Source organism: Lissotriton vulgaris, chromosome 2_1 (genome assembly GCF_964263255.1).
Source record: "Lissotriton vulgaris chromosome 2_1, aLisVul1.2, whole genome shotgun sequence".
Classification (NCBI taxonomy): Eukaryota; Metazoa; Chordata; class Amphibia; order Caudata; family Salamandridae; genus Lissotriton; species Lissotriton vulgaris.
The window spans coordinates 155955586-155969803 of NC_141687.1; the positions used below are offsets into that span (position 1 = coordinate 155955586).

Here is a 14218-nt window from a genome sequence, read left to right on the forward strand (position 1 = left end):
AATAGGTAAAGCTTCATTAGCCTGCTCGCTCTCTCCCCTGCATTCTGGACTCAGAAGTACTTTAATTTCAATACGGTTGTCTTCTACCTTCACCTTATTTGGGGGCATTAATTTACTGCACTCCTGGCCTAGTGTCACAGTTTGCAAATCCTCTTCCTGAAGTTTTGGCAGGAATAGCGCTTAACATATATCAAACTTTACCCTATTGGGGGGTTAAACGGTCATTTAGAAGATACAAATTATTCCTCTGCCACTACTCTAAGTCATGACTTAGCAGTGATACACTGGAACAAAATGTGAAAACCCTCTCACATTGGAATGGCCATCTTCTGGACCCGATGTTCACAAATATTCCCAATCAATGTGTTAAGCATGCTCAGCCTGATCTTTACATGATGCCCATTTGGATGTTTGAAACAGGAGAAGAGCAAACTCGCGCAGGCACCTCCTAGATTCGATTGCTATTGGTCCAAGCGTGGCCCAGCTCTTTTCCAACATTTGAAGATAATTTGGTTGCTGCTGCACGGAACTTCGATGAGTGGATTTCTGCAGCACTTGATAATAATATTATTTTCTAGAAGTTAAGACCTCCTCATCAGGTAACAAGAGCACCATAGTTAACTCTCAGTTGCAAGAACTGAAAAAAGAGTGTAAAACACTGCAGAGACAATGAAGGAATGTATATGATCCTAATAACAAACAGGACTATAGGAAGTCAACTAATAACTACCATCACGCTATCAGAAGGATACAGGCAGAATATTCTGCAAAAAAAAAAAAAAATGCAGCAAATTCCTGTGGACCATCCTCCTGGAAACATATTGTTTTAAAGCCTATTTTTTTAAAGATCCTTGACCCTCTGAAAGTTGAAAACCTATTTCCCTGCTTCCCATAATGGGTAAGGTTCTCGAAAAACACATTAACCAGCATCTTTCAACTTTTCTGGAACATAATAGATGTCTTCATCATACGCAAATGTGCTTTCGAGCAGCCATAGTACAGAAACTGCGTTGTTAGCCGTGGTCGAGGAATTGAGAATGATACAGGATCGTGGAGGTACAGCTGCAGTGATCCTACTGGATCTTAATGCTGTGCTTGGCATTGTCATCCACAATAAGTTATGGCACAGATCAACAGCTGTAGCACTAGCGTTTTTCTGGCTCTCCTCATTACTTTTATGACTGAGAACCCATTTTACTCTGATTCCTTCCCTCTCAAGTATGGAGTCCCTCAGGGTTCGCATGATTGTGATGCAGGGAATGATTATTTCCCACCTGGATTATGGAAACTCCCATTACCTTGGATGTCTGCTCTTCATGTTGAAAAGACTTCAGGTAATCGACAATACAGCGGCAAGGCTATTATTTAAGATACCGAGGTATCAATCGATGTCCGGGTCTCTCATTGCCTTGCACTAGCTTCCATTTAAACGTAGAATCCAATTTAAATCAATATGCATTGCTCACAGAGTTTAACATAAAAAAGGCCCTCAAATTTTGTGTCCCATGATTCGTTCTTATGTGCCCAGGAGATAATTGAGATCATCCTCGCTACATTTAGCCGAAATACCAACTGTGCGGAAAGTAAGGAGTGGGGGGAGATCTTTCTCTTTCCCAGAGGAAAAACTGTGGAATGAGCTGCCCACTAGGTTGAGAATGAAAGGAGAATGTCTGTTTAGGAAACTACTAGAGAAACTTGGCTGTTTGGTGATTAAAACTTAATAGTGCTCTGGTGGATAATAGCGCTGGAGGCCTCCGGATGGTAGCCATGCGATATACAATCATATTTTAATTTTAATGAAGTGAAAAGTTGCATCCCTGACACACAGGCCTCAGATCACAGCTGTAGTGAAGAGTGGATGAAAGAAGGACTGCCTGCTGTTCCCTGTACCCAGCAAAGAGAGGCTGCACCAAGACTGGACTGCACCTGATGCTCCTTGGGCTAGAAGTATGTATCCCTTTTCTCAGATTAATTTGGTTTGGTTCAGTCACATATTTCACCAGCCATCCCTGTTGCTATGTACCACCTCATATTCAAACCCCTTTCATTCTAAACCAGTTCTAATTTGGTATTATCGCTATTAATTCACCAGATTTCCTACTGAATGGCAGACTCTACTTACATGTCAATCTCTTTTCCGTACCCGGGGTGGTACTCGTCCATTGAGCACTGTATGATCTCAGGAGCTAAGTACCCTGGAGTACCACAGAGTTCTGCAAGAAGAGAGAGTTTCAGTTTGGATGAGAGGGGGTCTGTAGGTTGTTGTTTTAAAACTAGAGAAGCAGATGCCCTCTCTCGCAGCAGTAAAACATGGACATTGCATTATTATTAGATAGAAAAATGAGTACAAGGGTGAAAACTCTTAAGGATAGTGAAGAACCTGGCCAGGGATTGGACCACTTTAACATTTGGCGCCACAGCTACCCTGTAATACAGACAATGTTATACAAGACCCCAACCAAAAACACACACTCTCAGACACAGCTTTAAACATAATACTCAAAAACCCACACAGACAGCAGCACAGAAAGATATCCCATGTCACCCACCCATCCCTTGTCCACCAAAGCCTCCTAATCCTTATCCTTATCCTTATCCTTATCAACATGTCTGGTAGTCTGTGTTGTAATGCCTCATGGCTGGGATCTCTGACAGATGGACACTTCCACCGTGTCCTTAAAAGTCAATGAAATTCTGGCTATTTTTTCAGTGGCACAAACCTGAGAGTCTACTAAATAAAGACTTAGACAACAATTACAGGAGAATGTGTCAGACTGTAACACTGTTGAAGGGCAAACCCCGCTTTACATTGGGACACCAGGGCTTATTTAAGCATGTACCTTTAATGAAATTAAAATTATGGTAAACGAATAAAGAGGAATAATGGAAATACAAACAAAGGAGACAATTTTTCCTATGAATGACTGGTAGGCCCCCACTGAGCAGCTTAAGGATTAATACTTCATCGTGTTTAACATGCTTTGTACCAGGAGACACTGGTGATAGACTAATTTGTGCTCTACCAATTAAACTGTAGCAAGGACAAGAAGTGGTATCCAGGTTACCAGAACTGCAGCGATGGCGGGACATTTCACACTGGCATCTTCCTACCAATTTGGCAAAACACCTCCATCTGATTCATGGTCAATAGATTTTCAGTTATTCAATAAATAGCCATATTGGTAAAATATAAGCTAAGCAGTAACCATCCCACGAGGAATCAAATCCTGTAGAGGCCTGAGGCAATACATCTTACCTCTGAGTTTCTCCCCTTCGGAGATCTGAGAGGAAAAGCCAAAGTCGGTCAGCTTTATGTTCATGTCGTCATCGAGAAGGATGTTCTCCGGTTTGAGGTCCCTGTGAACAATGTTTAGGGAATGGAGGTAGGACACCACTCCCAGCAGAGCGCGCATGATATTCCTAAAAGAGTAAAGGGAAACAGAGTCGTTCTGGTACGAAAGCACACATTCACGGGTTTAATTTGAAGTAATATAAGTGCAGGGGCTTAGAGTTTTCTTTAGGAGGCCGATGCTGGTGCTTCTAAAGGATGGGACGCCCCCTTGTTATATCCTGCTCTTCCTCTCTCTTTGTCCCTCCTTAGTGTTAGTGTCTGCTTGTCTATGTCATGTCTGTGATGTCATCCATGATTCTACCTGTTGCTATTCAAGGGATTTATCAGTTACCTGGAGGCTGAGCAGGAAGTTATCTGCTAACGGTGGGGTTTCTTACCAGACTACATTTCTACTTTATTGCTGTACCTGACCATCTAATCCCAAGAATAAATATACTACTTGAACATTACAACGAGGACCCATCATCTTTATTTTACTGAATGCAACACCCCTCCCCCCTTGTGCCTCTTCCTTTCACTACTCTACACTTTCCATGTCTTATGTCACTACTTTTTTTTCATGATTGGTTTCTCCCTTTGTCGGTATTTTCCTTTCTCTTCCTTCTTCTTTATCCCTTAACAAAGTGCAGTCAGAGGACTAATTAGGGGTCAAAAAAGGACATTTCATGCATGTCTCCTAAAAGGGGGGAACGTCGTTTACGACGCAACTTTTAGCACGCAACTTTTAACTACCTCCTTGTTGCAATATGGCTGGAGCCATTAAACTGCACACACTTTGAGCTACCTCCTTTGTGCAAAATGGCTGGGGCCATAAAACTGTAGACATAAATCCCCTTCGGTATCCAGATGGCCGCGAGGCTCCCCAGTTTGCCTCCCCCTCGCATGACCAACAGAAATAGAGATAAGACTCCCTTCCAGCAAGCCATGAGCAATGCACAATGTACACCACTGGGCGCTACCACGTCGGACTATGATAGTGTCTGCCTTTCATAGTGGTACTATATTATATTACTATACCCCTTACTGTATCCAGCACTTTCATAGGGGTTCTATATTATATTACTATACCCCTTACTGTATCCAGCACTTTTCACTTTATCTGCACATGTAATGCACCGATTACTACCTCATATATTTGTGCCGTTCATAGTGGTATTATATTTTTATATTCCTAACTGTATCCTGCACCGAGGGCTACCTCATATATTTTTTGCAGTTTATTGTGGTTTTATATTCCTAACTGTATCTTGCACTGATTGCTACCTCATATCTCTGTGCCGTTTATAGTGGTACTATACTTTTATATTTTTATATTCCTAACTGTATCCTGCACCGAGGGCTACCTCATATATTTTTTTTGCAGTTTATTGTGGTTTTATATTCCTAACTGTATCTTGCACTGATTGCTACCTCATATCTCTGTGCCGTTTATAGTGGTACTATATTTTTATACTCCCAATTGTATCCTGCACCGAGGGCTACCTCATATATTTTTGCAGTCTATTGTGGTTTTATATTCCTAATTGTATCCTGCACCGAGGGCTACCTTATATGTTGGCCTTCTACAGTGGTATTGTATTTAGCGCCACCTGTCTCATGTGACTCATGTTATCAATTGTATCTGGCTATTGATTCATGTACCTCACATATTTTTGACTATTTCTGACTTCTCACTATTGCTCACCTTCGACCCAGGTATTTTACAGTTTGCATAGGTACCTTATTCCAGCATATTTTTAGTATTGTACGTCTACCTTATTCTGCATTTGACTTTTGTTTGCAAGTGTATTTCGCTACCGACACATACTCACTTCTGTCACTTTCGATTCAGGTTTTTTACTGCCTGCATAGGTATTTTATTTTATTCCTGCATAATCTTCTGCACTCATTACACCTCACTACCTCGCTACCCTGTTTACGTTGACGACTACCTCACATACCCTGGCTGTTACTTGTGTCACTGTTACCTGTGTCACTATTACTCCCGGCAACCGGCGTCTACTGGGCACCCACACGCCCCTACCTATTCCGTCACCATATCATGGAGCTCATCGGCAAGCACACATATAGAATCAACTACCCACCCGCACTCACCAAAAACGCTGCAAAACGCTTTAAACACAATCTACTGAGGTCCCACCCTGAAACCCCCTTTGCAGACACCTACTTCTCACCGGTCAATGGTGCCGTAAACATTGATATCATCTTCCACACCACACGAAGAGCTCAATGGAGAAAAACGTTCCTCTCCCTACTCACCGTCTCCAATGCTAGGAAATCCGCTCATGGCCGAACACTCACCATCACACCTTCCCAACTCTTCCCGGGCAGAACCACCGTCACTATTTATAACAACGGGATTGTCCTTATCCAATCCACGGACAGGAACCTGGAACTACTAGACAACCTGTTCCCCACTTTCATACAGCACCTCTCCAAACCACGGACCCCCACTCACAGCACACACAGCACTCTCAGTCCTATCACCCGTGATTTCACAGCCCCTAATCACAACCATTCTCTCCTAGCTCAGCCCCTAAACGACACGCACCTCTCCTCTACCCCCGTCACCACAGTCATTCCTCCACTTACTGTAGCCACACCACATTCCTCACTCACAGACTCAGACCTTTCCCCCTCGCACACCAGCCACACCCCCCCCCCCACCAACATCTTGACCCCCACTCATACCACAACCATTCCACTCACCCCTGACACCACTTCCCATACCAACAACGCCGCTAATCTAGCGCAGCCCCAAAACGACACGCACCTCTCCTATACCACCGGCACCTTAGCCATGCTCCCATCCACTGCTGCTACCCCACACCCCTCAATCACTGACATTGATCTTGGCCCCACATACACCAGCCGTACCCCCTCCCCCCATATTCCATCCCACATTCCCATTCTTGTCACCCAGGACATCACAGCCCCCACCCACATCCCGCCTAATCAAGCTAAGCATCTGATCGACAAGCTCACAGTTAAACCCCACCCTTTGTCCCCCCCCATTCTCAGCCCTCACCCCCACTCATTAACCAACCACGCAGAACACGCTACCCCTAACTCTTCAACTACGACTCCTCAACAAAGAACCACATACAACCCCACCTCCCCCCCCATTCTCACCCCGCACTACCGTACATGCGCCCCCTCCACCACTAATAAACGCCCATCCTCCACCCTTCACTCTCCGCCTACCACCAATACTCTCAACCACACCTCCAACATCTCCCCGTTGTCACCCACGCCCGAACCTCCCATCCTCACCCCCACCACAACGACCGACCCTCCCATCCCCACCTCCAACACATCTCTCACACTGGACTGCACTACGACCTCCCTCCTCCAGCTCAAAGAAGACATGCACATCATCAAACAACATCTACTCTGCCTATCACAATCCAGTCACCCCTCACCCAACACCCTCCACCAGATCAAACAAGACATTCACATCATCAAACAACTACTCAGCACTCATCCCAGACAGCCCGCACGCGCCTCCACCATCACCTCCCCTCCCAACTGGTCCTCCACCCGGGTGGCGAACTCTCGCACTCGACTCCCACCGCACTGGACCACAATCCCTGTTCACAACCGCGAAAACCGCCCCCATCGCTCCTGTAATCCTCTCTCGGACCTAGACACAATCGCCCTCCTCCGCTCCTACGACCCAGCTCCCCATAGCAATACACCCGACACTCTCACTGCCATTCCCACGATTCACTCCAATCCCCTTAGACCCCCCACACTGAACAACAGAATAGCTATCCATAGTAACCTGAGTAAAGTCCCTCTCGCTCTAGAACCCCCTTCCTCCCTCGACACACCCCGTCTCAAATGCACTCTCCTCAACTGCAGATCAGCCGCAAAACACTCCTTCGCTATCGCCGATCTCATCCTAAAACTGGATCTTGACTTAATCATCATGACTGAAACATGGCTAACAGAATCTTCTACACCTATAATGGACATTCTGGTTCCCCCCAACTACCACATCACCAGACTTGACAGGACTGGCAATAAAAAAGGTGGCGGAATCGCATGTATACACAGGCGCAACCTCTCTGTCCTGAAAGTAACTTCCCCCTCCCTACCCTCCCCAACCTCCTGTGAATACATCTGCCTCAATATTATCAGTGAGGGCAAACCGATTTGCACTCTTCACGGCGTGTATCACCCACCCGGCGACAACCTTACCTTCTCCCAGCAAATCATGGATATGATCTCAACCAACTCCGGGCGACAACTCACACAAATATACCTTGGTGACTTCAACCTCCACTGGAACGATCACAATGATGCGGTGGTAAAAGGTCTGAAGAATTTCCTTAACGCCCTTGACCTCACTCAAATCTGCAATAGTCCAACTCACAAGAAAGGCTCTATCCTCGACCTTATCATCTCCAAAGAAGCCTCTATCCATCTCGAATCTATCCAACCCTGTGACTGGTCAGACCATCACATTATCACATTCTTCATCAATGTAAAAGTTAAATTTAACCCTGTTCAATCCGCCAGGCCCAAAATCTGGAAAAGAGACATGAAAAAACTAAACTCAAACCCTCTGCCCCCCAACAGCTGCAATTCACTACTTCCTCCCACTGGCGTTAAGGACGTCCAATCCTTGACTGATCACTATCTTAATACTATGTCCTCAATAATTAATGAAGTCGCACCCTTGCAGCTAAAAAAAGCCTCCGCAAAAATCTCCAATCCCTGGTACGACGGGAGTCTCAATGACGACAGACGCGCCATGCGAATGGCAGAGCGCACCTGGAGATCAGCTCCCTCTGCACTGAACCTAAAAACCCTGAAGAAAAAGAGAAATGCCTACTTCAGGAAAATAAAACGCTCAAAATCAGTCTTCTTCAGCCGTCAGCTTGACCTAGCCAAAAATCGTCCGAGAAAGCTGTTTGAGCTTATCCGAACGCAATCCAAAGAACACCCCCAACCTCTCAACACTATGGGTGAAGCTCCCTCCTGTGAAGACTTCGCCTCTTTCTTTATCCAAAAAACTGACAATATAAAGAATGACCTTCTCATGGATGCAAGCCGCTACCCCAAACCCCTCTACATAGCACCAACTAAACCAAAAAACAATGCCATCTGGTCAACCTTTGTCACCTACACGGAAGAAGAAATTGGCAAACTGCTCAGCACACTGAAACCTTCCAACCACCTCACGGACCCCCTTCCTGCTAACGCTGTCAAAGCCCTTACCCCGTCGCTCCTTCCACTCTGGACTAAAATCATTAACAGCTCACTTCAACAAGGGTCCATTCCCGACTCCCTCAAAGTGGGGCAAGTCACGCCCTTGCTAAAGAAACCTACAGCCGACCCCTCAGACCTCAACAACTACCGCCCCATCACCAACATTCCGACTCTTGCCAAACTGCTGGAAAAATGCGTACAAATACAATTGTCTAAACACATTACTCAGTTTGATCTTCTCAACTCTCATCAATCAGGCTTCAGAGCAAATCACAGTACTGAAACTGCTATGACTCACATAATCGATGACGCCCTCCAAATCCTAGATAACAACGATACCTGCCTCCTAATCCTCCTTGATCTCTCCTCCGCATTTGACACCGTCAAACATGAGAATCTACTCGACCTATTAAACACAAGAATGGGCCTATCTGGAACTGTGCTCAAATGGTTCACGTCCTTTCTGCATAACAGGTCGCAGAAATTCAAGAGCAACAACTTGATGTCCGCGCCAAGACCTGTATCGCTAGGCGTACCACAAGGGTCCTCCCTATCCCCAACTCTGTTCAACCTAGTTATGGAACCTCTCACCACCTTGCTACAAGAATCCAATGTGCACTTCCACATGTATGCTGATGACACCCAACTTTATCTCAAACTTCAATCACCCAATGACATCACACTCTTGAATTCAACGATCAGTAGCACCCAATCCTGGTTGGCCGCTAATCATCTCAAACTTAATGCCCTCAAAACAGAGTTCCTTTTGATCTCACCTCCCGCGAAGATCACTACCGCACAAATATGGCTTAAACACCTAACAGCACTCAATGTTCAACCCACCATCGTGGACTCAGCAAAATCCTTGGGCATAACACTCGACACCAATCTCAGCATGCAGGAACACATCAACAAAGCAACTAAGGGAGCAAATTTCCAAATCAACACCCTTAGGAAACTTAAACCCTTCCTTCCAGCCAAAGATTTCCAAACTGCGGTACAATCACTTGTCATTCCTCGAATAGAATACGGCAGCACCGCCCTCTGCGGTCTCCCCCAAGCCACTACGGCACCCATAAGAGCCTCTTTAAACGCCGCAGCGAGACTTATCACTGGATCAAAAAAACACTCACACATCTCCCCTGACTTCAAATCCCTGAACTGGCTGCCTTTTGAAGCCAGGATACACCTGAAAATCGCTTGTCTGACACACAAGGCTGTCCACCTTAGCTCACCTAGATACCTCGCTCAGAAGCTGACGATTTCTGGAGGATCCAGAAACACTAGAGGCACAAACAATCTTTTGCTAAAGCCTAAAAGATTCCGCAAAGAAAAAACCTACAAACGCTCTTTCTCAGGAATGGCTCCCAGGATTTGGAACTCACTCCCCCCTGAAATCAGACTCATCCCATCTACCATTCTTTTCAAGAAAGAAGTAAAAGCGATCCTCATGGCTAAATGCACCTGAAACACTACTGGGGATCAACTTCAAAGACTCAGTGCTCATCTGTACTACTTGTTCGAACCCTTTGCTTTTCTGTATGACTTTGAAATTGACTACTTGATTGTTTATGATATCATTTCACTGTACTTTTAACACTATAGATGTTTCTGTGTATATTCTGCTATTCACCTATGTAAAGCGCTCTGATATCTGCGAAGATCTTGTTCGCGCTATATAAAACTTTCAAAATAAATAAATAAATAAATTACAACGCAGTTTTTAAATCGCATTCTATTGCAACGCATGACCATGGGGGGATTTCAAGGATAGGGAATACTTTTAATTTACTACCCAACACCTTCCCTAGTGTCAACGGGGACTGGTGTTGGAATAGTAAATTAAAATATTCACTATCCTCCACCCCTTTGTATTATGCTTTGTAAAAGAATGCGCTATAAAAACCGCGTTGTTACAGCATGCGTGCTAAAAGCATGCGTTGTAACAATGTACATCCCCTAAAAGGCCATCATTGGCGCTCTGTTAGAGCAGTCTCTATACATGGGATGCAATTCATCACGCCACCACTATAGGCTACCTCTGCAAACATCCCCCCTTTATGCGCCCACAAACCACTCAACATCCGCCATTAATGTTTGATTCAACAAGCCAAATGTCCACAAATATGTCGTCCAAAATTTCATCGCAGTTCAATCTCAGGGTGCCTGGAAAATGCCTACCACCACATTGATGTTCAACGAACACTCATCAGCCAAAGCGAAACCCTACAAAACCTTCCTCTAACCCCCTAGTGAGTAACCCGGGATCAACTCCCATAAAGCAAACTATGGGGCTTATTTATAAGCTGAGGGAACTCAAGAAGAGAAATCTCTTCTTTGATTCTGGGCGCATTTCACACATTTAGCGGAAGCCCTTCCCTTTGGTGAGGTTCTCTGATCTGTCATTTACAGATTTGTTAACAATTATACACAGACTGGAAGACGGACCTAATGTCTACCTCCATCTCCCCCCTCGAGCCACCCTTATGTCACTTTTCCCATGTTAAAAATGATGCAAGTGTGGCGCAGGGGGCTTGTAAATCTGCCCCTATGTATTTCTCAGTCTGGACACAACACAACATCTGTGTGCACTGCAAAGCATTAAGGAGGACTCTTAGACCTCTTTAAACTCTGTCACTTGAACATGCACGCCAGCTTTACGATGAAGGCAGGCGCCTTTACGTAGAGAGAGACTCCCTGTGAGATTCACCATGATGGAAGCGAGACCGTGATCGCATGGATTTTTCTTCTAATTTTGACACTTTTTACAAAAGAAACAAAAATAAATAACAACTATTGGCAAGAGCTTTAAATATGGCCTCCAGAGCCATAGTCCTTCATGGGGAATGTGGCTTTTATACTTTCCCACTCCAAAAATGTAATAATATTGTGCTCCTGCTATATTCTAATGAGCGGGTGTATGTTTGGCAGAAGCCAATATGAAATGCTGGCCTAGTTCAACCGTGGAGCTGATGGGCTCATAGTGTTAAGTCAGTTGGTGGACAGACTACGACAGGATGGTATACAGAATCGAGAAGTAGACTGGTGTGTGAGCTTCCGCTGATGAAAAAAACTCATTTATGAAAACTCATCTCCATCTGCTGCTAAGATAACACATAGAAATGATCTCTTATAATCTTTTTTGGAGCAATCTACTTGGAACCAACTGTTCTGCATTTTTCACTCTTCAAATTCGTCTAGGTTCATTGGGGTGGTGGGCTCTGAAGAAGATAACCAAAGATAAAGGTGTTTATTTTAATAGGCAGTGTGGCTATTGAACAACAAATGTATCACATTCCAGAATTGTGGAGAAGTGCCGCTCAATGGTAAGAGCGGCCGACCCTGATGCAGAGGTCTAGCCCGGGACCAGGGTTCAATTCCTGCCTCGGCGGGTCTTGGGCTCAATTTCCTCGGACCTGATAATTCTCGCCTCGGTGCCTACTCTAATCATGGGTCCCACTCTGGGCAATAGCTTGCTTAATCTCCACAACGGCCCCAACAGCGCGGGGATGCCCAGGAGTGGGCATTTCACAGGGAAAAGCCAGGAAGGGTTCCACAGCGGTATGTGTACAGCGCCAAGATGCCTCAGGGTATAAGTAATGCTATACAAGTACAAATTCTTTTCATTTCAGAATCAGTCTGAGCTTTCCTGTTTGTATGAACTGCTGTAGAAGTCTCTTTATTGCCTTCATTTGTTTTCTGGTTCTCTATACCAAGCAGGCTTCCATTTGGTTGAGGATCATCCAGCCACAGTGCAGGTGGTTTAGTTACAACACAGTACACACAAGTAATGCTTCCAGTCCATGCCCATTGCTGAAAACATATTTGTCAGTGAAATTAAAGAGTGGGTGGATTGACCACATAGTAATGCAGAGGCAGTGAGAAAAAACATCTATGAACATCCTCAAATGAGGGGTTTGTGTCCATTAACAGCCTTTTTCTATTTCACTGGATAATTATGTTATCAAGTATTAAGTTTTGATTTCATAAGCCGGTGCATTTTGAAGTTTCTTGGTCTTGGGAATCAATAGCTCAATAAACATTCTATTCTGGTGATGCAGCAATGACCCTTTTTCCAAGGAAAATGTGGCTTAACTGCATGTGTCAAGGCAGATACATGCTGCAGGTCTCCTGTGTCTGTGAGTGATCTCGCCTACCACTCACATCAGCTCGTGAGGGGTAAGGGGCGATAGATTTTGGATCCTTGGTCAACTTAACCTCCGACAGGAATCTATGTTCTTCTTGCTGGGGTAGCTACCAATGTGAGCTTGTGCTGAGGAAAAAAATGTTCTATGGGGACTAGAAAAAGTAGGAAAATGTACCAAAAACCTAAGCCAGTTTCCAAGTGGGGCCCGTAACTGAGGTTAAGCCCCATTGTGAATTACAAGGTCTATAGAAACACTGCACATCTGTCATGTTTTCTCTGCAGATTTCGGCTGCCGAAAGCATTTTCGTAGATGAAAATGTGAAATTTCATACTCCCCTGTTAATTTCAAAAAATTCATGCCCAGGTTCAACCAGCAATAGCCTTTCCTTTTCCACCTCTGAGGTTGATGGGCCCCCATTATCAATAATTCCAGGGTTGTGGAATTACCACCCACCATTCAGTGGTACAGTGGTACTGATAATGCAGCCCTACATTGCTCAAGAGCCATCTCACCATGGGTAGAGACCTCACCCTAATATATGCATTTTAAAAGCGATAGTCTGGTCCCCCAGGGACTCAGGGTTGGTTGCCACAATCTCTGTGTCAGGTTTCAGCAGCCATCTATCTATGTATTTTCTCCATAAAATTTAAAGTGCTCAGCCCGAGCAACGCATCCTGTCCCTCCACAACATCAGAGGACAGTGGAAACAAAGTGCATTGTTTACACACTTGAAGACTGATGGTGCTGTAGTGGCCAGCTCCAAAGAAGAGGTACATATTGAAAATCATGGGCCTTATTTACAAAGACTTCTTGCTATAACAAACCATGTGATTTCCAAAATCACATACGTTTTGACTGCAAAAGGACTCTTCTAAATTTGTAAAAAGCCATTTTTTTGTTATGGGAAATTCTTTCAGACTTATTAAAGGACTTTTGCAAGCTGCCTCCTGACAAGAACCCCAGCACTTATGTTTTTTTACAAATTTCACACTGGTCTGTCCCCCTCATATTTCTGATTCTGAAAGAAATGTATCAATGATTTATGGCCGCATTTACGGTTGAAAACTATTGATGAGTCAGGGATCCCCAAAGTTGGGGTGGTAATAGATTCACAAAGGGGGTGAGATCTTCTTAGAATACCTTCCCTTTTTTTAAATCATGTTAACAACCTTAGGGGGATCACTCCCTGTCCTCCTGAAGTTTTTCAAAATATGTATTATTTTTATTTGTAATATAAATCTTTTTAAACATAAGGAACATGGGCTGCTTTAAAAAAATAGATTTCCACTTTGTAATGCAATCATAGGGATGGTGATCTGCTGTCCCTTGCATGTCATTATCACTATGATTGCAGCCAATCACAGGGGATTACAAATTGTGACCTGCACAGTGATAGAGAAACATCTTTTATTATTATAATCAAACGTACTAACTTTTACCATACAAACTGTGGTACTGGTTGCTAAGCCTTGCTCAGGTGTAAAACCAAAGTGAGGCAAAT

At 44.4% G+C, this 14218-nt stretch overlaps 1 protein-coding gene across 1 annotated transcript in view; it reads right to left on the reverse strand.

Annotated features, from left to right (window-relative positions):
• Positions 1 to 14218, reverse strand: part of LOC147729732 (phosphorylase b kinase gamma catalytic chain, skeletal muscle/heart isoform-like) — a 229995-nt gene that overhangs the window by 11622 nt on the left and 204155 nt on the right. The window contains exons 6-7 of the mRNA XM_086954616.1: positions 3257 to 3420; positions 2123 to 2213 (exon numbers count right to left, since the gene is read on the reverse strand). Of these exons, the coding sequence (XP_086810742.1) occupies positions 2123 to 2213; positions 3257 to 3420 (255 nt within the window). The remainder of the gene's footprint in view (positions 1 to 2122; positions 2214 to 3256; positions 3421 to 14218) is intronic.